At 40.9% G+C, this 24688-nt stretch overlaps 1 protein-coding gene across 1 annotated transcript in view; it reads right to left on the bottom strand.

The window, feature by feature from the left end:
* Nucleotides 1-24688, bottom strand: part of ANKH (ANKH inorganic pyrophosphate transport regulator) — a 98939-nt gene that overhangs the window by 11796 nt on the left and 62455 nt on the right. Inside the window, exons 3-8 of the mRNA XM_058800817.1 lie at nucleotides 22910-23028; nucleotides 21704-21787; nucleotides 19153-19323; nucleotides 18439-18573; nucleotides 15361-15453; nucleotides 11679-11774 (exon numbers count right to left, since the gene is read on the bottom strand). Of these exons, the coding sequence (XP_058656800.1) occupies nucleotides 11679-11774; nucleotides 15361-15453; nucleotides 18439-18573; nucleotides 19153-19323; nucleotides 21704-21787; nucleotides 22910-23028 (698 nt within the window). The remainder of the gene's footprint in view (nucleotides 1-11678; nucleotides 11775-15360; nucleotides 15454-18438; nucleotides 18574-19152; nucleotides 19324-21703; nucleotides 21788-22909; nucleotides 23029-24688) is intronic.

The raw sequence follows: 24688 nt of genomic DNA, 5'->3' as shown, positions 1-24688 counted from the left end.
CATCCCCTAACTTTCTATCTCCTCCTGAAATAATTGGTTTATACATATCTAAATCTCCCCCCACCTCCCCCGGCTTTCCAGAGTGACAGAGCACTACATTCTTTAGGAATAAAGGCATGTCCAGCAGCTGCACAATTCACTGATGCTCTGATAGCATTAACACAATGCCACATCTGCTTTCTCCCCAGCTGCTGCTGAAAGTACTTAGGTGGTATTTTCCAGGCTGTGTTGGGTCACTAAATTATTTAAGGTAGTCATTATATCTTCCCAATTAATTATGCTGCCTAATTTTTTTTGCAGAAAGAAGAATATTTTACTTCACTTATAAAAAGCCTTAATAAACCAAAGATGTCAGATTTCTGGTCTCCTTTTGATAACTGTCCATCTCCCATCTTAGTAACTTTCTTCTGTCCCTAGTTTTTTGCACCCCTTGCTGCTCTTCCTACTGTGAACATGGAGTCTGAGCAGAAACATTGCTGCAGGGACAATTTTTGATGCTTCCTTTTCTGCCTGCTCCAGCCACTCATGCAAAACAGACCCTTTGTGTGAAACCTGAACAATCATGAAGGAGACATTAATCTCCACCTCACTGGAGCAAACAAGAAACCTTTGTTCCAGGACAAAGGCTCAATGCAGTACCATGGACAGGACAAGGCCCTTGGGAGGATTTCATAAAGTCTGCCTCTGGTGATCCAGCATCTTCCTGTGCAGGCAGGAATGCTTACATTCACGTCTGAAACAATTTTTACTGAAATGGGAACTAAACCTGACCTTGAAAAGGTGAAAAGCATCTTGAGCAACTATCTGCCAATATGCCCTTTTCCAAATGGTATTCTTTGCCAATATGCCATTTTCAACTGGTTTTTTTTTGTTTGGGTTTTTTTTTTTGGGGGGGGGGTTGTTTTTTGGGGTTTTTTTTTGTGCCAGCAGCCCGATGATTAAAAAAAGTCTTGGAGTTAAGGGATGGGCAAAATCAAAGAAGTCAAAACAAATTGCTCCACTGGATGAGTAGATGAGTTTTTATCACTCTAAAAGGTGTCCTTGACCTTAGTCTACAACAGTATGGTCTACAACAATAAAGTCAAAACAAAACAGATTAAGTCTTCAAAGTTAATGCTGCTTTTTTAAAGTATGGATGTTCTTGATAAGACTTGTGAGATCTTTTTAATACAATAAGGCTGTAATGAGACCATTGGTGAAGTAAGATTTGAGAGATTTGGAGAAGTTTGGAGAGTTGTCTGTGTTTTTCATGCTCTTTCTTTGTATACTCACAAGAGATAAGGACACCAAACTCTGTCACCCAGGGAATTTCAAATATTGGTGTGGTCAGAAGCTGTGGTTGTATGCCCAGAGAATGACCAGATTCTTGTTGTGACATTTATTCCTGTGGACTTTACCGTCTCTCAGTCCAAATTTGCCATGACTTTAGTAAAGCTGGGTTGTAACCTTTGATAATAAAGCAATGCAGAGATGCAAAACAAAGACAGCCAATATGAAAAAATGAACATAAATCCAGTGGCCTCTGCAATGGCTTCAACTTCTGACACAGAATGTCACAAGTAGATATGGTGGCAGCAAAATACAGTTCCTAAGTACATTTCATAGAATCACACAATATTCTTAGTTGGCAGGGGCCCACAAGGATCATTGAGTCCAGCACTGAAGTGAATGATTCATACAGGGATTGATCCCACAACCTTGGCATTGTTAGCACTCTGATCAGCTCAGTTAGTCTCATTTTCTTCCATTTATTTTTAAACTCAGGAGGAAGAACTACAAAGAAGACTAAATTAAGATATACAGGACTTTGGTTCTGAGAAAAATACAGTTTGTACTGTTCCTTAGAGTTGCTAGCCATGACTAAGCTCTTCTTTGTTATAAAAAGGTATTCCTGAAAGTAAGCAACAAATACCAGGAATGGAGATACACTGTAGTAGCTACTCTGAGATCTTCAGGGGTAATTGATTATTCACAAGCAGAAAAGGAGATATTCAGGAAAAATCCCAGTTCAGGAGAGCTGTAAGCATGACCTTAGACAGGGGAGGATCCACCACTGCTTCAACCTGGATGAACTGGACAATATACTATCAAATTTGACTGCTGTAAACTATGTGGAAGGGGAATGAGGATTGGCAGTATTAATCTGCAATTTGACACTGTGGGATGCATAAAAAAAATTATAACTAAAACTCTAAAATTCTGCAGTCAGACTTCCTAAAAAAACCCACTCTCCCTCCCTGCCAATAAAAATCATATAACCTTGGTCAACCTTAAAAGACAGCAAAGGCTCACCCTAGTTAATGCAGTAACACAAGCCACTTTAAGAAATTTGGCTCTAACATAACCTTCCATTTATAAAATCTAGTGCAGTGGTTGGTAACTGACCTTCTGGAACTACAACACCACAAAACACAGTGCCAAAACATTTGTGCTTTGTCACACAAGCATTTCAAAAACTAAAAAGCATTATTTCCATCAGAAACTTTCTGCTCCAGAATTCAAATCTGTGATTTCTACAAAGTAACTTAGTTTGTGCAATGTTTTAGTTTGAGCACATGAACACTGAAAAATCCACAGATTTCCTTGTTCACATGGAAGAAATCATCGTGATCCTTTTTTTCATGGTGTGGCACAGCTGTTTCTTCTGGTAAGGCAGAAATGCTTATAGCAGCCAAATCCCCAAGACAGAACAGATCAATGAGGTTTCTAACTGGATATCACATTGCATTCCCTATTTGCAGAGAAGGTGTTCAGTATCTGAAATGCCAAGGAACTTAAATGTATGGCTTGTCATCTTCAGACCATGATGCTATTCCCTAGGTCATGAGTCAAAAATTTGTGAAATTCACTTCTTTTTGTACCTACTTGTGCAGCTGCTCTTCTGCACCATCAATGCACAAAGACTGTCGATTTCTCGGCTGTTTAGGTGGCCTGGAAAGGCCCAGGGATGGCCTTGAAGAGCCGACACTTCAAAGGACGAGGAGAGACTTCTGATCTTGTCTCGGTCTCGATGTTTATTAATTGTTTATCTAAAAGATTTTCTTTCAGCCCGACAGAGGTCTGCACAGCAGTCAGCCATGGGCACACTGCGAGCCCCCGGGGCGGTCACTTATCTTTATACCTGAAGTTACGTGTACAATATTTATAATTTTTCCCCAATACCTTCTACCCTTATTAACCGGTGCACTTCTAGTAATAACCAATCCCAAAGTGCCACCATCACCACAGAAGATGGAGGCCAAGAAGAAGAAGAAGAAGGACAGGACACGCCCCAATTCCTCCATCTTACTTCTTTAGACCCCCCTGTACAGAAATCCTAAACCCTGTGTCTTACACTCTAATTAACTTATCCCTTCACCATTTACCCCAGTGAAATCCTCCCAGTCCTCATACAGGTGTCGTCTCCCGTGCAGGATCAAAGCCCTGCCACCAGACACTTCTGGCAACATTCCAGGACTCCCGAGCCCCCCAAGGGTGTTCTCGGCCACTCTGCACCTCCATCCTGAGGTGCTGAGATCCCACAAAAGACTTCCTATTTAGCTCTCTCTTTAGTATTAAAAATGCTCATATTTCACCACACACCCCTCCAGTACTGCCCTTTTTCTGAATTCAGACTTTGGTGCTTGTGGGTCATCTTCAGAATGCCTGCTATCTGTCATTTCCGTAAGAGTTGAGATGGGGAACTGAGGAGCTTTTAACATTGCATGCAGGTGAGATGTAAAGCACAGAGAAGAAGGGCTGAACTAAGGATCTCAGAAATCCCCACTTAGTTCAAGACTTCAGCCTGTGAACTAAGAACCAGTATTAGCAGCCTGGAATGTTTACAGCTACCAGAGCTATCCAAGTTGCAGTTAGTAGGTGGTTTTTTCTGGCAGCAATCCTCTCAATACACTGAGGAAATACATGGCATCAGTCACAAGGAAACAGAAACAGTTATTTATTAATTTTTTCTTGCTCCCTTTTCCAGCATCTGAATCACTTGAAAGCATGGGGATGAGGCAGCAGGTACTTGGCTAAAGGGCTTTGTGAGAGTGTAACATGAATAAAAGAATAAAAGCCCCAACAGTTTCTTCCATGGGTCAGAATTGCGAATCACTTTGCTCCTCTCTAGGCTGATCCTTACCAAACTTAATCAAATGAGAACACACGACCCTTCTCCCCTGTTTGCTCAAATGCATGAAGGTGAGGGGATAAATTCAAGTATTTCTACATTTTCCTGCTACCTGACAGTCTAATACTGATTTCACAGTAGTAATGGTAATTGACCTTATTTTCTTTTGCAAAGGAGAAAAACACAATGCACATTTTTGTGAAAACATGTTCACAGGTACTGCTTGTGGCAAACTCTATTCTAAAACACTCCTTTGCACACCCCCTGGCTACAGTGAAGCTGCCTAAGGCATCTAAAAATTAATCTCAGGTCAGGCCCTGAATGCAATTTTCTGTCTCTTGGCCTTCCAGGTATTTCATCTCCAAAGTTGGAAAGAAAGTGAAGTGTGTGATAGTCCTCTAGCAACTGCAGCTCAGGAAGTGCATCCATGGTGGATAAATGCCATGGGACTCCTGGGACCCAGTGGGAGCTGTGCACTGCAGGGATCTGCCATTAAGTTATTTCATGCTATGGATCCTCCTCTTCTACCTTCCAAAGATTTCAGTGAAATGGGAACATGTTCCTTGGTATTTTTCAACATGCAAGCCTACATCATGTTATCCTGAGTGCAAACTAAGGGTACCTACTAGGCCAGCAGTCAGGCTTGCTGCAGAGATGCAATGAATTCTTTAACTTTTCTCCTTTAACTTCTGTCAAGAGCTGTTTTATGTCTCATTATTTAGCAGACAGCATAGTTGAAAACATCAGATACATCACTGTAATGCACGTAAAAGCTTCACACAGGATAGTTTATCAAGTGGAAAATGAACTTATTTGTAAGTGCAGAAAGGGATATGAAATGGTATATTTATTACACTACAGACTGAATATTTGAGAGCAAATGGGCCTATGAAAACTGTACAGTCTTTGGTGTCTCTCATGGGAAAAATCAGCTGCCAGACTTAAGGCTGGGAAATATGATTTGCTGACTTCAACTGGAAACTGAACAACTATTGAGTATAGAGTGTTTGCAGAGCATCAGGGAATAAATCAATAAGGCAATGCTGTTGCAATAATACGCTGAGTTGGTATGAATATTCTCCCTATATTCATTCTGACTCCAGTATTATCTGCCAGGGCTACATTTCACTGGCTGGTGGAGCCCTGCTGATAAACTGGACAGAAGAGTCAGCAGCCAGTACCTACTTGGCAGCTCTGGCAGAACCAAATCCAAAGCAGAGAGCAAAAGCTCAGGCATCTCAAGTTGTCTTTTAATCAGACAAGGTTTTCCAGCCTGGATGAAACACAGCTGCTACTCTTCCACAGTGTTTGATTCTTGCTCTAACAGAATTAAGCAGAAGCAGCAACTACTGAGTCTTGTCTTCTGTGCTTCTCATTTTTTCATATAGGGAATTTTCCCTGTTGTACTGGCTTCCTGGTTCTTGATCAGGGTTTTCTTATCTCCTAGGTGCTTGATGATTAATATCAGAACATAACCAAGCAGATGACGACTGAGAATTAGGAAAATGATGGGATGGCTTGCAGTAAACTCCTGTCAAATGGAACAAAGACTTTCCTCCTCCCATCTTCAGGCTGAAACTGATCCCATCACAGTGATCCCAGCAGGAGAAACCCTGTGACTCTGGATCTCACCCTGCTGTTTTCAGGTGGAGATGGGGTCCCTCTATTGAATCTTTCAAGTCCATAGTTCCTGGCATCTGTCCCTCTTTTTTGCCCATGGTTGGGGGGAAATAAAAGATACACAAGCAAACAGGTTAAATGCTGCAGCTTAAACCTTCTGATGGTTATAATATTATATGATATAAAACCCTCACTTAGAATGGTACTGAGTATGATGACATGCTTATCAGGTACATACATTATACATTAACCTATGAGATGCATATAAGTGCCAAGTGATGGTAGTTTATGCTGCTGTGCTACAAGTTATAATCACCGGAGAGCTGACAGAATGTCTGCGTGCTGCTCCTCCTAAGGGACTGATAACTACCAGCAGATGAAAGAAACAACACTTGCCAGTAGTAACTCCTCAAACTAGAGTTGCTCATCAGCAGGAGCCCTTAGAAATTAGTACTTTTTAATGCTCCATCAAAAGAAGAAGTTATGAATCTATATACTGCACTCTATTTACAAAAAAAAAAAAAAAATCTAGCTTTTTATTTATAGAACTTAAGAGATTACCTAACAAGTAAAATAGAAAATAATTTTACATTTTAAAGTTATCATTAGACTCATCAGTTATGAGCAACATAATTGAGGAGTCAATAAACCAACCCTGACTGTAAAGTAGCTGACATTTTGACATGTATTCACACACACACACTCAACTCTCAGGGTTAAGCATATCAGCCAGTAAACTGACTAGCTGTCTGCTCCTAAGTATATTGCATTTAAACTTTCACTGAGATTTAAATCTAATGCAGGTCACCTGCAATTTGAATTTGGTTACTGCAACAAAATGCACATTAATCTGTTCATCTTAAGTGCCTGAACCTTCAATTTCATTGGAACTTCATGGTGATGGTTCTTTTTATGTATTTTTTTAAAGAGATTTAAAGTTTTCATTAGTATGTTTGTAACAAGTAAATATGAAATGTATAAATCTTGCATAAATCACACACATATGAGTGTAAATGTGAACACTTTTTCTGCACTCTCTTTTATCTTTGTTCTTTTGGAATAGAAAGGAATGAAAAACCACAGGGCAAAACTGAACATCAAAAATACATGGACTTTGTTTCTTAAGCAGTGTTTACTAATTAAATATAAACCAGTATTCTATACAATTAGTTTCTTCCCTTAATCAGTCTGTTTATTCATGAAAACTGCTACCTTCCCCAATTGTCCATAACCATATGTTTATTTAACAAAAAAAGCAAAGCAGGATTGAAATTCCTTTTAAATAGCTGGAAAGAGCTTTGAGCTGTTTCTAATAGAAGACATGTTAAAACTCAGAGGTACTGTGCAGCTCTCCTGCTGTTCATGAGCTTGGTGACAGATGAACATGGTGTGGTGCACACAGCGTGTCACCCTGGCACCTTGAGCCTGTCCTATTGGGAAGGGAAAACCTGTTGCAATCCACAGAACACTAGGGAATATTAAGATAATTGGCCATGTGTCTTGCTAACACTTCAGCTAACGTGAACCATGCAGCAACAGGAGCTGGTGTTTGGAACTGTATCCCAAAAACCACTGTGGCTGAAGCTGCTGGGAGACAAAGCTGAACCAAATTCCAGTTCTCGAACTACTGCTGTAAGAACCGATTGCTCCTTCCCTGCTGTAAATAAATATGTAAGTGCAGACTATTCAGGGTCACTTTCAGTGCTGGTGAGCTGGGGAGCTTCCACAGTGCTCTCTGAGAAGCTGGTTTTTTTTCTCTCACCAGCACCCCGTATGCTCCCCATGCAGTGACCTGCTGCCAGCCACACTGAGCTGGTGCTGGCCATGCTTTTACCCCAGTGGCAGCTACTAAATGAGGATGCTCAGACCTTATGTTAACTAAGACATGACCTGCCTTCCAGCATGATTCTGAGATGTGAATGCTACCGCTGCCGTTCCCCTGGGAGAGCTGACTGTCCCATTTCCCAGTGCTGCCTGCACAATCAATGGCTGCCCCTCAGCTCAGGGCACACACGCAGACATGTGAGAGGGCACAGCTGTGGCCACACAGCTGAGGCTGCAGTGGCTGCAGGAATGCCACTTTTGTACACCAGCACCAACAGCTGATGTCAAATCAGCCTGCAAAGCCTTGCAGTTCAGAGGCAGATGACCAAACACTAATCACGTGGCTGCCAGCAGCTAACATTAGCCAGGGAAAAGGATCTTAACTGACTGCAACTTCTGTGTCATCACAGAAGGCTTAAAAAAGTGCTCAGCTGGGAAATAGGGAGAAAATTGAAAAAAAAAAAAGACAGAAAAAGAGAAAAAGAGAGAGAAAGGTAATCTGGCAGTATCTGTTCCCCATCACAGGCTGCCTTGGAAAATTCCCTGAATTTTGCACTCTGGTATCCAAGCTCAGAGACACTACCAGTATTCTAAGAAATAGAATTTCTTAGAATTCTATGAAATAGAATTTTGCTAAAACACAGCCTGTTTGCTATTACTCCGCTGTGTATGGCAAGGTTCCTTTGAGTAGCTTGCTCCTCACAGAGCCTGCCCCTCTATGCACAGCTCATATGTGAGGGAGTGCTCTCCACTGACAGAGCAAACCTTTGCTGCAGTGGAGAAATGCAGTAAATTAGCACCCAGACAAATTATTTTGGGGTTTCTGTAGTGTACTGAGGCTGACACATTCCATAACCAAAGGGATATGGGCTACAGATGTACCACTTTTCTGTTAAGTCTGTGTCTTCCCTTAGTTTACAACTGTGCAGCAACCTCAGGGCTGATCTGCAGGGCCATCTAAACAGCATTGATCCAAAATGTTTAGTTCTTCAACAGCCTAACCTGCAATGGCAGCAGCATTGGCATTTGGAGCAGCATCTCTGCTTCTATATAGAAAGAAGCATTTTTCCCAAAGTGCCTACTGTCAGTGAATTAACAGATAATGGCAAACAGCATTATGGACACCCTTTAAACTGCATGCAAATTACCAATCATGACTTACTTTTTAAAATCAGAATGGTCCTTTATTTGTACGGAAAAAATTCTACAGCTGAGTCCCTTCCCTCTGCTACGCAAATTCCACATTCAGTTGCACAATCACAAAACATGGCTTTGGAAGGAATCCCCACTTACAACAAAAACCACATCAATGTGATTAATCACAGCAGCTGTCTTACCTTTCAGGAGTTCAATGCCTTCTACTTAAAGCCTTTAAATAAAACAGCTTGTCTACACATTTTTTACTGAGCAACACAACTAATTCTCATTTTTTGAAGAAGCAGCCTTAATACCCTAGCATTAATAGCAGCTTCAAAGCCATGAGACAGTACTTATGATCATCCTTGACAGAGCACATGTGCATGTTGCAAAGTGAGCCTGGAAAGGCTCAGGTGTAGCCCTTCAGATCCCATGAGAATTTAAACAAACCATGAAGTTATGTTTCTTAACAAAACTGTGCCTTTTTTTTTCTACTCTGACCTAATACTGTCACTACCAACAACAGTGACAAGGTGTTTCTGTTGCATTAGTAGGATTGCAGTACTTCTTGTGCAGGCATGACTGGTCTGTGGAAGGAGGTAGGACATTTTCCTCCCAGTTCTATTGGAATAGCATGTCTTTGATGATTGGAAGCTTCCCAAGGTTTTACATTGGGAAGGTGCTTCCCTGCAGGGCTGCTGCTTGTACTTAAAGTTTCACTGTTATTTTTTGAGTGGTTAATGGACTTCCTTTATCTTTACATCTGCTGGAATCCTTCTACAGATCATCCACTGGAAAATGCCTTTACATGACATGTCTAAGTACTGGATTGGTTTTGTCTTATCAGCCTGGGAGCCCTTCCCTCTGACCTGAAAGAACACGATGGTACCAATGGTGATGCCACTAGTCTGACTGCCATTTGTTGAAGTAGAGCCCCTGGATAAAATCACAGCTATCACCAATGGCCATGGGAGCTCACCTGGCCACAAGAGAAGCAAATTTGAAATCTACTTCCTTAGAGCCTGTGGCACAGATTAACATGAGCCATCCCAACATCTGCTGAGTTTGTGTGCTGAAGCATTTACAGGCTTGTGCCTTTGAATACAGCTGAATCTTTAGAGCTCGTGTCTATTTTTCTGCTCTGTCTGTTGACAAGCAATCCTAAGAATCTGTCACTAGCGGGCAAAAATAGAAATGGGACAGGAAAAGCTATGGACCTCAAAAGCGTTTCTGGAATTTCATTGCGGGCAGATCTCTCATGATGATCTCATGAAAGAACTGCCCTTGAAAGTAAAATGAGAACTTTTGGATACAAAATCCCAGGAAGACACAAAACAAAAGCTAATTGAGGTGATTAAAAATTACTCTGAAGAGGATAGTGATGGTAATGTGAAAATCTTGTAATCTATCAGAATCAGAGTAACCTGAAAAATATCATGGGGGATTAATAATACAGTCAGTTCAGAGAAAACTCTTGAGATTGAAATAGTATTCTCAGAACAATTTAGAACAAGGAAATCTTTCCCCTTTGTGGATCTGTAACAACACTGACAGACTTTGAGGGAGGCTCCAACTCTAGAGAACATAACTTTGGTCTGGAACAGGACACAAAAGAAAACCTCAAGACATGTGATGGTAGGTAATGAGAGCTAGGGTCTCATGGAAAGTCTCCAGACAATGGCCAATTCACTGGAGGCACATGTCTGTTTCTTGCTCTAGGAAATACAAGTTAGAGCAAGAGCTGTTGGTCTCTAAGCCACATGAAAAAAGGTCAAGCTTAAGGAAAATAAAAGACAGAGGAGATGCCACATTGGTTCATACAATTCTGTCTTTGATGGTGGCCAGTTGTGGCTGTTTAGGGAAAAAGTATAGGAAACAAAGAACAGAAGAAACGTAATTCAGCCATGGATGGATTGAACTGATTCCTTTTCAACTGTGAAATAACACAGAGTTCTGTATCCTGCATTCTCAGGTGGGGTGGAGATGATTACAAACATTTCTGGCTTGTGTGCTGTAACATTTCCTTTGACATAAATTAGTTTCTCTTCATGCATAAACCACTTGCAACTCAGACATAAAGGTTCTACACTAAAATGAAGGGGAGAGAGAAATTCTGTCAGCACTCCCATACTCAATAGTGAATTTGTGAATGCAGGGAGAAGAGAATTCCAAAGCACCCAGGTACCCCATGGAAAGCATGCAATGCTCCATTATTTGTTATTCCCACCAGCTGCAGTTTTCTTCCACAACTGCCCGTTTGTTGCTAAGAAGACTGCAGAAACAGTGTTCTTGGGGAAAATGCAATGTATTTATGTGTGCAAATTGGTCATTTTGAAACATGGCAGGCTCAGCAAAATTTATTTCTCCCTGAAAATCATCCCCATGAAATGACACAGATTTAGATCCTTTAGTCAGTGTCAGTACCATCCCCGAGATTGCCCTTTTTAGTTAATTTTGAGAGCAAACAGAACAAATGTGCACCAAAGTACCCCCACATGAAAACCCAGTGCCAGGAGAGGCAGCAGGGAGCAGCTACTGCAGGGTCAATCCATGCTGCCTTTCTCACCATTCACAGTACATGAAAAATGCTCAGGGACAGGCTGCCATCCCACTGCATGTGACACAAATGCATTCTTTTGTCTTCCTGACACATTGGTTACATGAAGTTTGGTTCATTTTAAAAAAGAAACAAAAAGAGATGAAAAGAAAAGCAGGTCTCTGATATCTTTTTGCACAGGAGGCTGATTTGAAATGAAAAGTAGTGAAAATAAAATGGAGTAACTCCAACCTTAGCCTGAGCTAATGACAGCTGATTTTCTTGTTACTCCAATACTACGATCACATTCCCTTCTCCAGATAAAAGCAACACAGCTTCCCAAGACAAGACAACTCACCTTTCTTAAACTGCTAGTGCTTTTAGCATTAGGTAGAGGAGGCAATTTTCTGGTTGAGGCAAAAACCACTGAGCTGAACGAAGGTTTCTTACCGTTAAGGACAACGCCATGCAGACAAAAGTGAACTTCTTGATATGTGTGGCTGTGACGGTGCTGTTGGTGTTCACCAGTTTATTGCTGGGGTTATTCTAGGGCAAGAGAGAGAGAGATAGAGAGCATTAGCCTGGCTCCAGACTACCAGGAGCTGCTGGCACCAGGGTCATGTGCTGGACCTGACTGTCTGTGCCTGTCCGTGTCTGACTTGGCTTGTTTGCTTTATAACCTGGAGCTTTCTGAGCACTTTGTACCACTGCAGAACATTTTCTGCTTAAACTGACAGCAACTGCTGCTATGGTCACTGAGGGCTGAGTAATCTCCCTACTTTTCCAAATAATAAGTCCTATTTAACAAATTCAGCTTTGAAAAAGGTTGGTAGCTCTTTCTAAGAAAACACCACATGATTTTTTTTAAACCTTATTTTAATGTTTGTAGCATGGTTTCACAGGAAAAACTGGATTTGATTCCCTTTTACCACAAATTGGTACCAAATCAAGAATGCAAGCATCCTTACTGATCCAATTAGACAAGCAGGTAATATAAACAAAGCTTCTGGAACAGCTGGCTCCATTAATGCAGTTTAATGAACAGAACATAATTAGGACTATTAGATGTTCCACCTTGAACATGGGCTCTGTACTCACATGGCAACAAAGTTTTATTTAAAACAACAACAGCCTTCTTCCAAATGTCTAATATAGCAAATGAAGCTGAAGATTTAAAATTGCCCTTGGGGAATGCATAAAACCAAACGAAATGGTCTGTGAAAGGAGAGGATGGGATATCAAAGCAGGTTACCATTAGGAGCCCTTAAGGAAAAGCCTGTTAGGTCATATATTGCATTTACCCTGGGACTGTTTGATACTCAAGTTTGTGCACATGCTGATAAAACCTGTACCATGAGATGTACATTTATACACCCTAGATGTAACTGGGGTAAAGCAGCAGTCCCTGTCACAGAGTCAGCCTTCTCTACTGGAGTCACTTGTAAGGGAAATAGAACTATTGCAGATACATTTGGGGAGTGGAGCACTGTGAACAGTACATTATTTCACACACATTCAGGTGCTTGATGGAATTTTGCAGTTTAAGGCTTTTGTTCTGATCAGTGCAGCAATTGCACCTAGATAGCCCACGTTCCTGCCTAAATACCTGCTTGGAAGTTTGGATGCTTGAAGATGTAGGCAACCCAGACCCTAAAGCAGGAAGCCACTCCATCTGACCTTTTTGGGAACAGGTTATGAAAACTCCCTGTAAACATTTTTTCATGCATCTACTACTATTAATTGTGTTTCTGAAGAAATACTTTGCTTTGCTGTTAGTTTTCACAGATGGATAAGCTTTGCTTACATCACTCACCACTGTTTAAATGAACTTTTTGCTGCACGGCTCAACTTTCTAACAAGCCTAAAATAACAAAGAAGAAATAAAGCACACCCAAAACAAACCATCCAATAGGGCTGCTAAGAAAAAGCTTTCTCATCTGTTTGTATCTCTCTGCTGTTATCCCTGCCCTTGCCCTACTCTGCCCTTTGCTCCAGCTCTTGACCACATACTCTTTGGTCGTAACTCTTCCACATGATTTAGTTCTCAGAACAAAACACTATGGAGCAATAAGAATTCCCATCTAGTCATCAGATAAATAGCATTCACAAATCTCAAAACTGGTGCTGTACTGAGCCAGGTGGCAGGGTCCATTAGGAGCAATGGCATTATCACCATATAAAACAGCATAGAGAGCACAGAACTAGCATATGCCTGCTCTCTTCCAAAATGTCAGTAGTAACCCTCAGCCTGAATGTAACTGCTAGGCCATGGGGTTGCTTTGGACACAAAGTCTCATTAAAGACTGAAGTAGGACCCTGCATCTTTCTTACAAATGTGAAGAGAGATAATGATTTCTCTTGTGAAGACAATAATCTGACTTCACCAGTAGAAGCCCTGAAGAGGGGCATCTCAAATCCCATCAGTCAGTGTGCTTCTGATGGCCATCAGCATTGCCAGCTTCCTGAATAACTAACAAAAGAAAATGGGAGTTGAAGTGCAGTACACTGTTTTGGCTTCTGAAAATCACAACGGACACCTTACAGGGTCCAGAAATAAAAAAGTGTTTCTATTTGGGCTCTTCTGAGAAAAACTTATGATAAGGAAACAAAGCTTTTGGAAGGCACAGTGACACAAAGTGATGCATGACCGAGGGAAAAGCAATTCTCACAGCAATCTTCAAAAACCCACTGTGGGTTTCAGGTTTGGTATTTATTGTCTGAAAAGTAGGGCGAAGGCAATTACACATATGGTTGCCAGGATGAAATACCCTTTATACTGCTGCTACCTAATTTTGTACATTTTATTGCAAATTGCTCTTCAAACATAGAACTAAAATTCCCATGAGTTCTTTTCCAGCAGTTAGATAAACTGTACCCATCTGTGCCTTATCCTAGCATTTTCTTCCGCACAGTGTCCCACAAGAGCCCTGTGAGAAGCCATTTAACTGAAATAAACAAATGGACAAATCCTGGTCAAATCCTGTCACCTCTGCAGTTGTCAGTGTATCTTTCACCAGCTAAATCAGACCTGAATTTAGGAGTCTTAATTGCTGCTACTACTGCTTGACAATAGTGCATTTGATTGTGGCTTGCATCAAATGAGGTTAGCAGCTCCTGAGTTTCCCGTCCCAAACTATTTTTATCTTGCAGCTCACTGGGTGTGCATCTGCAGTTCCTTTAGAGCAGTATGGCCTCCAAGAAAACCTACATGTGGTATTTTATCTGACAGGTCAATTTAGTTGTACACAGGCAGCTTAGGAGGTTGTGATTGATTTGACTTTGTGTTGGTTTTAAATTCTCCTTATAAATATGGTGGATGATATTAAACAGGGCTTGCTCCAGTTAGATACATTCCAGAGAAAACATATTTTTCATGAGTATTTGGAACCAGAAAGTTCAGTTACTAATTGGTAAATAAAGGGAAGGAGACGATCTGGCATTTGAATTCTAGAGTCACAGGACAGGATTGTTCTTTGCATAATATATGGACTAGTGAGTACCAGTCATAAATCAGAGCAAAAAAAGAGACTAAACAAAATTAATTTTTGCTCTGCGCCCAGTTCCATCCAGGAGCAGTCCTTGCATTCTTACATAATTACATGATTTATCAACAGAAATCTTCATAGCCTTGGTCAGCTAAGTCAGTACTACTAAAAGAATGTCTGTTATCTCTGTTAGTGTCAGTCTGTAAAACATCCTTTGCTAAACATTAACATAAGCAAGTGAACCCAAAGCCACTTGGGAGATACCACAAAATCTGGAGCAGAGATGTGAGCTTGCTTGCTTGCTCATTCAGTGATGACGCTTTGTGAGAAATCACTTCATTACCTGAGTAGCTACCTCATAGTGAGAACTTTTTTTAATCCCTAAAAATACAGCACCTATCTATCCAAAAGGCAGCTTAATACCTTGTAACACAAGGTATTAAGGTATTTATATAAATACAAGGTATTTAACCTTGTAAGGTTAAAATCATAAATCAGACAACAGTTTGAAGCCACCGAAAGCCAATTAATTTTAACTAGATTTTAAGAAAACCTATCAGTGGAACAACAAATAGAAAGAACTAGGAGAACCACACAGGCAAAACCCTGCCAGAGGTATTTATGACAGCCCTAACAGGGACACTCACCTTGTCAAAAGCAGGGTACACAGCTCTGATCTCTGTCAGCCAGCCATAGGGCATGTGTCCCACTGGATATGTAGCTGTCAAAATCGCCACTGCCTATGAATAGAGAGAGAAATATGAACTTCAAATCTTCAAACACAACAGTGAAACTAACACAGGGTGCTATTGCCCACCAGTACCACCTCATTGACCTTGGCACAATGCAAAACCACACCAGAGACTGGAAACTTTTTGTTTAGGAAGACCATCAAAATGGCCGTAATTTGGCCTGGAATTTTAAGCTTATGAATTTTTTTTGTGCCATGAAATCACCTAAGTCAGCTTTGTCATTTCACCATCACTCTGATACTCTGAGATAATAGTTAACTTGAGCTGTGGTGCACCCCTTACCAGGCCAACACCTTCCTCCCAAATTGCTCCTGAGTTATTTTACCTACAGATAGCTGAGCAGCAGAATGCCAAAACAGTAGTTTTGGATTGTACTGCATAATTTCAATTTATATACATTTTACTTGGTTATCCATAAATAAAATAGCTTCAGGTAAGACATACTATATATAAATCATGGGATCTCAGTGGCTGAGTGAGTTTGGACATCAATATGACTGCTTGGAGGCAGGAGGCACTTATGAGACCAAAAAAATCTATCTCTGCCCACTTTGGTGCTCATCAATGAACACCAGACAAAAATAATTCCAGGTGAACATTTTTAATATAAGAAAAAATTCACTACCTGAAATTTTAACAATTCACTGCCCTTTTACTCTCTCATAAGTACAGTCCAAGAGGTTTATCAAAGACATAAGCTCCCCTCCATATTATGTATGAAAGATTTTAGTGATTTTTCTGGCTGTTGAAGAAAAAGTCCAAATACATGTCCTTCATGTAGGAAGGGTATTTAGGAACTCTTCCTGTGGCTACTTGTAAATCTACTGTCACTCCAAGTTTTCTACTCCTCAGAGCTGAGGTATGCATCTGAACTGAGAACTGTCTGACTCTCTTAACTCTAGAAATCAAAGTACTTGGGTGCCTTTTGTCTCCAGGTTCAGATCTGTTACAATCCACATACTTCTGATTCATTTTACATCTGTCAATGGTAGTGTTAAGAAAGACCTTTTTTAACTACTGCTGTTTCTGTTTTACTCCCAAACTTTCAAAATACTTTTTCTTGATTATCTGAGCCCATTTTCCCATTATAAATGTAACGGCTGTCTTTGCTTGGTTAAAAGATCTATACAAACACAGGACCATGTAGCAAGCTAATTTGTTCCTTGTGCTGTTTAAAAAGGAAGTGGAATGTGATGATATCCACAGAGAGGAAGAGACTGGTATAGATCCTTCCCTGCTAATAACAGCATTAATAATGTTTAATGTACCTGGAAAAAGTAATTGGTTCAAATAAAACAAATTGGAATTTTAAGATAGTACCCTTTTTAATTGCACCCTCCCATCACTGTATTTTCATCAGAATTTCCATCTGTATGAAACCTAACTAGGTTAAATCAAGTAAGGAATATAAAAGCTATTCTGCTTATTTTCATTGTTAAATCCAAAAAGACTGCAAAGACACAGTGCCTGTTAAAGGGAAAAGTATTTCACTACCATATTGTGTATGCTAGGTTCTGCTTGGATGAAAGTATTAAGTTTTTAGTATTGATTTTTCCCAGTGTTTTTCCTCAATTAGTGTTATTCCAACATATATACATGAAAGTTTTCCTAAATGTCTAGTACCTGTGTTTGACAGATGAGAAAGGCCCCTGTGACAGCCACCACCAAAGGGGCAGCCCAATCACCACAGCTGTGCTGGCAGTCCAAACAAAGCAGAAGGGGCTGGACAGTGCAAGTGGATTTGTGGTCCCCATGAACATGTTACAGCCTAGTCCTTCACAGGGACTCCCTGCCCACAGTGAAAGCTGCTGCTGTTATTGAACAGGGGACCTCTAAAAGTCCTGTGGATACAGATGCTCCAGACACTGGTGCTATCTGTGTTGTCAGCACCTCCCTTTGCAAAGGCAATTATTTCAGAAATCAGAGAAAGTTGGGCTGTGACCATTGCTGTTAATGTAAAACTGCCAGTAAATCCCCAGCTGTGACATGTATTTGGAGTCATCCTAATAGCAACAAAATGGAACTGGCTAGCCATGAAATGTAATGCATCTAAAACTGAAAGTCACCAAGAAATGTAAAACTGATCTTTGCTAATTTTTGTCTCCCCTTGTACAAAGGCCACTGTTAACACACAGATTTATCCCTGAATCACACATGTAAAAGTTTTAAGTTTCCTAAGTTCTTTTCTCAGAGCTGTTCATTTGCAGTCCCTGGCACCTCCTGAGTGAGTGAAATACACCATATAATGTATGACAAATTTACAGCAGTTCTTTGAACTTCTCTTTTAATTTAGTATCTTACAGCTTTGCTTATCCTATGGCTATATGCATCTAGACATCCTTGCATGAAACTGGCAGGAGAAATTCCCCAGACTTCTGAGGAGAATGGGTCAGCTTGTGGTGAGCATTGGTAAAGGCTCTGCACCACAATCAGAAATCTGCCTCCCAACAGCTGTAGGAGACTTACTGGAGTAATCTGAAATTCCTCAAGAGAAACAGGGTGCATTTCATATCCCAACCAGGAGTCAATTTTTTTTATATGTACTTCTTAATGTCTCTGTTCTGTCTGATGCGCTGACTGTTAACAGCAGTTCCACTTCAATTTGCACAGCCATAAAGTATACATGACAGGAAAGAGTAGGACATGGGACTACTGTCAATTGTCCTAAAATTCCTGGGATCTAAATGCTCCAGACTCTATGTACCCACGTGTAGAGCATGAAAACTTGGGATGCAGGCACTGTTCAGCAAAAAAATTCTACTAGTCTCGCTGAGGGTGAGGTCCCAGTAGACCTGGCAGAAGGGCTCATGGTGAGAGTCCAGGCAATCTTCTTTTCAAGCATAAAAAGAACACTAAAGAGAAATGTACTTAAGACAATTTTTTTGTCAGCTTGGCTGAGGAGAGAGGCACAGAGATAATGCCATGGAAATGATTGTTTGCAGCAATAGCAATAGAGAGCACTGCCTTTCTTACCTCTGTGGCTGCAGAACTGCCACCTAGGTCCCGGGAGACAAAAAGGTTGACAATGGGCCTACTTATTCGCTGAGTTGCCAAAATTAATGCCAAAGGCCACCAGAAACTCAGCATCTTCCTTATTGTAGCTTCTCCCTGCAACACAGGATAAAAAAAAAAATGAAGTGAGTTTGGAAAAAAGCATGCAGTACACAACCAAAAGCATGGAGAAAGGTTTTCTGCTTTTCCTCTCCATTGTCAGTTTGGTACATTAATTTCAATAATTTTCAATATGAGGAGCCTAAAATATTTTCACTCATGGTAGCAATACTGATTCAAAAGATGTGTCATGGATCTCAATAAATATGCATAAGGTATCTATCTGCATAATTTTTTCTGACTACTAGACAAAGCTACATGAAAAACAATATGACATTTGAAGAAAAAGAGAAATTCTGATATCTTTTCCATATGAAGTAAGGTGTTCCCTTAGTTCATGCTGTGCTGTCTTACAGCTCAGTACAGAGGTCCTCACACATCCAAACTATGGAAGGCATTGTGTCACATGTGCTGTTGCTGGAATAATTTCCACCATGCCTCTTAAACTGAAAATGTTTTTCCTGCAGGACAAAGAGAAGCCCCTTCATGCACAGTGGTTTAATGCAGTATTACAACACAAAAAAAAAATCCACATAAAATTATTGAGTTCAAAAAACCACAAGCATGAAGACATACCCCCATTTCAGGCCCACTTCTGTCAGGAATAACATCATGTATGTTCCTGTAGTAGCCCAGGCAGAGCGTGGTGCACCGCACAAGTGCTCCCATGTATAGGGACAAGATGGGGATCAAGAGAGGCTCCCTGCACTCCAAGTGACTGTGAAGCAAAATGGCTACAAAAACAACCTGCAGAGAAAACAAACAGATGATTAACAATTTGTCTCTGTGCTTCTCCAGGGTCAACACACCTGGCCGATTCTTGTCAGATTCCTACTAAACAATTTGCATGGCTACAGTATCAATGGAAACTTTAGTCAGGATCCCTCAGTATTTGGTCATGTACATGAGAAGAACAGGAGTTAACTTCATACTCTATGACACAGGACTTGAAGTTTGGGCAGGTGACAGACTAGAAGCCATAAATAGGAGAAGGCTGGCATGAAAGTCTGGCAGGGTCTGGCAGCAGGCATGTGGCTGAGGGTCACCCTTCCCAGGAGAATGTTCTATTCTGATACACACTGAGGCTGGAGACATGCTTCTAGGGTCAGCTTCTAAGCCCTACTGTTGTGGGGTTTTTTGGGCAGTGGGGAGGATAGTTACAATTAAAAAGCCAGATTTTTAAAATATTCACTTCAACATTTAGGAGCAGGAAGTCTTATGTCAACCTAATTTTCAGCTTTTTCGAGTGAAATTTCACTATTTCATTATTTGCTTTTCAGCTGAGAGCCACATTAATGTAAATTAAATGGAAACTTTCAGGCTAATGAACAGTTCATAATTCTGCCTCTTAAGACTAAATGCTCAATCCATAAAATGTAAAGGAACTGATTAATATATTATTCTCTTTGTTAAGTACAGAGAGGATGAAATGCCTGTTAAATTCCAAATGACTCAGGATGGGGGGCACAACTGGAAAGCCAACTGTGTTTGGTGCTGTGAAGAGCAGAACCAGGACAATCCTGCCAGGACATTCTGGCATTTCAAGTGAGTTACAAGAAATAAGATACACATTGTTCAGGTGCAGATTCTCTCCTTCATTGCTAGAGCTGTAAGAAGTAGTTAAGAAAAACCACTCTCTGCAAATGTTCCTGAGGCAGGCCACAGTGGTTATGAGGGTTTTCAATCCTACAAAAATATTGCTTTTCAGTAAATAGAAGCAAAGTCAGTCACAAAGAGTGTGCACATGAAGCTACCCAGGAAAAAGTGGCTACTGCCTGTGCCCCTACTCCCTGTGTGGGGTGCATATGTAGGTGCAGAGTCCTGGGCTGTGACAGCCACAACTTTTTGTGTTCTGGATTTGCTCTTGCTCTGTGTAGTATTCTGTTGAGAGAAGATGACAGGTGTCTTACTCTTCACAACCCTGGCAGCCCCTCACCAGCCGTTGTGGAAAGGGCCCAAATAAGAATTTGTTTCTGTATTTAGCTCACATGGCCTGAGAGCCAGGGTCAGGAAACTTTTTGGGTCACATCGGAACAAGAGCAGACCCTGAGGGTTAAGGTCATTTGCAGTAATTGGTATTATCTCTGGGGATTTAGTGCACTACTGTAGTGGGGCAGAGCTGACAAATACAGAGTAGCAATTGACTGAACAGCTCAACCTGGTTTATGGTTTCCCTATGTTTAGTGGAAGGAAAATGCTACAGAAAATTGAACTGAGTGCCATTGACTTCATATTTCCTTAGATGTTGTACTGTTCTATCCCCTTTCTTATCCAGTCATTACACCATAGAGCTGGTAATGGGGCACTACAACAACTGTTTACAGTTGCTGGGATTCTTAATTTCCAAATATTTTTGTATGATTTCAAGTGAGGGCTGTATATTGGTTCTTAAATGCTACAACACAATGTGTATGTATGTTGTTTTTTCAATATGCCTAATACAAAAAAACCCAGGATAGTTAATAACTCCCTTTTGAAAATTCAAAAAAACATTTTGTCTCCTCTGAATCACCCTGGGGTTATCACCACAGACCCCTTCTGGAGCACTTCTGAGCCTTCACCTTTTGGAACAGTAACAAGTACTCAAAGGTGGCTTACACAGCATTTCCTTGGATTAGACACCCTGTGCACAACTGACAGGTCAGATGGAGAATCATGCCTTCACCTCCAGCTCAGGATTTCAGTGGAACTGTGCAAAGTGCTGGGGAGAATGTACAGAGAGAGCAAGATCTATTTCAAAGCACTCTCTCAGTCTCAGGATTGGTAGCAGCCCGTGGTCTCCTTGCCTGACCTTTCTTTCGCCCAAATGTACACGTGTACATACAGAACTTGTTTCTCAGCCATGATGAACAGGGCTGTGGAAGTGCTCCAGGACACGACCCCAAGGCAAACAGCCCTGGGAACTGACTTGATCCAGTCAAGTGAGACTGTCCTAAACCACAGCTGCCAGCAAACAGCCTTCACATGATGAACAGTCAGAGGGCAGCACACAAGATTGCCTCCTCTGGTGTCTTGCTTGTGGAAGAGCGAGAAGGCACAGAGAGCCTCTGTACTAGAGAGCTCCTGTTTAGGAAAGCATCTGCTCCATAACCCAATGGGAACAGTGGCTTCTATGAGGAGCCTTTACCTGAGCTATGACATCTGAGATGGAGGCACATCCCACTAGGAAACTGTACTTGTGTTTCAGCAGAATCCCAGCATGGGTCCATGCCTGAAAAAAAGACAGAAAAGTTTGGGAAGTGATTATGATATTGTGATTGATTTCAGGTCCAAGAATGCTGTTTTCTGGTTGCTACATTGTACACAAACAACATGCAGCAGTAACTGGTGTGAACCTGGGCAAACATTAGGCCCTTAATGCAGAGAAAGCACTGTTGCATTGAGTTCCTCAATGTTGTCAGGCTGGCAGGGAGAATAGGGATAAATTTACAGACTGTATAGACATTTCTGAGCACATCTAGTAAGAAAGCAGCCCTTCATAAATCAGATGCTGCACAGGATGAATTATCATAGTAAATCTAATACATTTGATAAATCTAATAAATGATAAATCTAATAAATGATAAATCTAATAAATGCACCTGCTGGATGCACCTCAGAAGTGTAATATTCATTGGCCCACTGAGTTACACTGAGTCCTGTCTGGAAAAGAAATCCAACTTCTTTTTAATGATCCCACTTCTTTTTACTGTCAGCGACTGTTTCAAGCAGACAAAGGGGTGAGAAACTGGTGGAGGCATTAGCATGAGAAAGTTCTCCTCTACCAGTTTTACACACAGGTAGAGGCATTAAAGGGAGCTGCCACATTTTCAATGAGCCTGGTGACCTGGGAAGCAGCAGCCATGTGTGGCTTCCTAGTTCAAGCATTTGAGATATACTTGTGTTAGCTGTGCTTGCAAAAACTCATGGTAAGAAACATCTTTTTGACAAATTTGCTCTGAGAAATGATTGATTTTATTCCTTGTGAGCTCTGCAGGTCTGGGAATGCGTGGCAAATCCAAATCTTTCACTACAAATCAGAATGAGGTCACATATGGACAACCAGTGCAGCTCATCACAAGACTACCAGTGCTTTCCAAAAGGCACATACTGTAACTCTGACAAGGCAGCTGAGGTTTTTGCCATTTGTCATGATCTCTGGATGTTTAAAGTTCACTCAGCTGCTTTCTCCATGTAGTAGAAGATGAGTCAAGGTATGTAGAGAATTACTGCTCGCCAAGGACACACCTTACTTCTGCATACTTGAGTTTCCCATCAGGTAACAAAGTTTGTGAACTAAGGTCACAAAAACATAGCATTAACATTAAATTTCAGTTCTGAATCAGGCACTCACCATGGCATCCATAAAAGGGAAGGCAGCAAGATAAAGGAAGGCCCTCCGAGTTTTACTTCCCACTGATTCATCCACATGGTGCAGCTTATTGATAATGTAATACCCCAAATCACTATATGCTGTAAAGAAACAAGGTAAGAATGAAAAACAAAGCTTGCATATGGACTCTTGGGTGAGATATTCAGAAGTACCTGAAAGGCTGTAATGCCTTGGAGCTCAGACACACATCCACTTAGCAAGCAGCTGCAAGGGCTTCAGATATTGCAGCCTCACCAGCTGCTTTTTATGACTAAGAAGTGCTCTCATGGTTCTTTTTAAAGTAACCTTTGGCAGAGGCGTGAAAACAAATGGCTGGGTTGGGAGATGAGTATAGTAAGTGCCACATCTGTTTGCTAAATGAACACACTGGTACTCCAGAAAATCTACTGCTCCTTCATTAAATCAAGGCTCTTTGTTAGAAAAGCTTTTTCACCAGGCATTGTGTATTTCATGGGATTTAGTGCCTTATAAATGCTGAAACCATCTATTATCACTGCATTCTCATGACATTACCTGTAAACCTGCCCAAAGCTGTAAAAGGATACTGTGATTTGTGATGGCATGCAACAAATCACACTCATTATGTCTCTCCCTTACTCTGCCTGATGACCACCTCTGCCAGGACTGTCAGGACACTGTGCTTTGCTGTGCAGTCCCTGGGCAGCCTTGACCTGCCTGAGTTCCTTCCTTATCTAGAGCCAGCACCTCCAGAGCCACAGGTCAGAACAAGGCACCTCTGGAAATCAGGGGGTTCCCACTCCTGATTGCCAGTGTGTTCTTCGCCGTTCTGTTTCAACCCAAGACAACTTTTAGTGTTGGACAACTCTCTCTTTCCAGGCTTCTCTTCTCAAAGTGTTGGGTTGAAGGCTGCACAGACATGGGAAGTCCCCACACAGCTCTCTGCACAACTGCTTACAGTTTTGTTTGTACCCATGTTATCCAGCTGTTTTAAAAACCTCAGAGTTCTCCCAATAACCAGGAATAACAAAGGCTGTGACTGGGGTCTGAACTATGGAGACGAATATAATACGCAGAGGTAAATAACACAAATCAGTTTTAACTTTTTATAAACCATGTTCTAGACCTGCACATCATTACTTGATTTCCTCTATACACTTGCAATAATTGTTAAAAGAATTATTAGGCTGTAAGGCCAATCTCCCCCAAGGCAAATAATGGCAGAATTATTTGTGTCTGGGGAACCTTATTTCACTTCTCTCTTACCTGTGTATTTTCTAAGTTAACTATTTCAAATGATAACATCTATCTAATTTTCCATTTATAACAACCCTATTATCTTAGTACAAATCTTCATATAGAGTATTTCAGGAGAGATCCTTTTCATGCATGCAGGTCTCATAACTTGATTGACAAATGCTAACATTAGTCATCAAATTCAATCCTGTAGCCTAAAACTGCCTTTCATAACTTGTAAACAATATTTGGAAGCAATTAAAGAGGAGTTTAGGTTGTCATTGTTTTGTGATGGCTTAGAGATACAGCAGTTAAATGATTAACAGAACCGAAAATACTATTTGAGTTCAAATAAGACAGTGTAAAAAAGATAGTAAAATAAAAGAAGGTGGTATGACAGCACTGTGAACAAACTAAAATGTTAAAAACTCCTCCTTTCCCTATACTGTTCCCTATCTATATGTCTTTCACCTGAACTATAACTGTTAGACTCAGTCTCCAAATTGACTCAGTGAATCCCAAGTTGCTTAGCCATCTTCCTGACAC

This window comes from Ammospiza caudacuta, chromosome 1, assembly GCF_027887145.1.
Source record: "Ammospiza caudacuta isolate bAmmCau1 chromosome 1, bAmmCau1.pri, whole genome shotgun sequence".
Taxonomy (NCBI): Eukaryota; Metazoa; Chordata; class Aves; order Passeriformes; family Passerellidae; genus Ammospiza; species Ammospiza caudacuta.
This window is presented reverse-complemented; position numbering and strand designations above follow the sequence as displayed.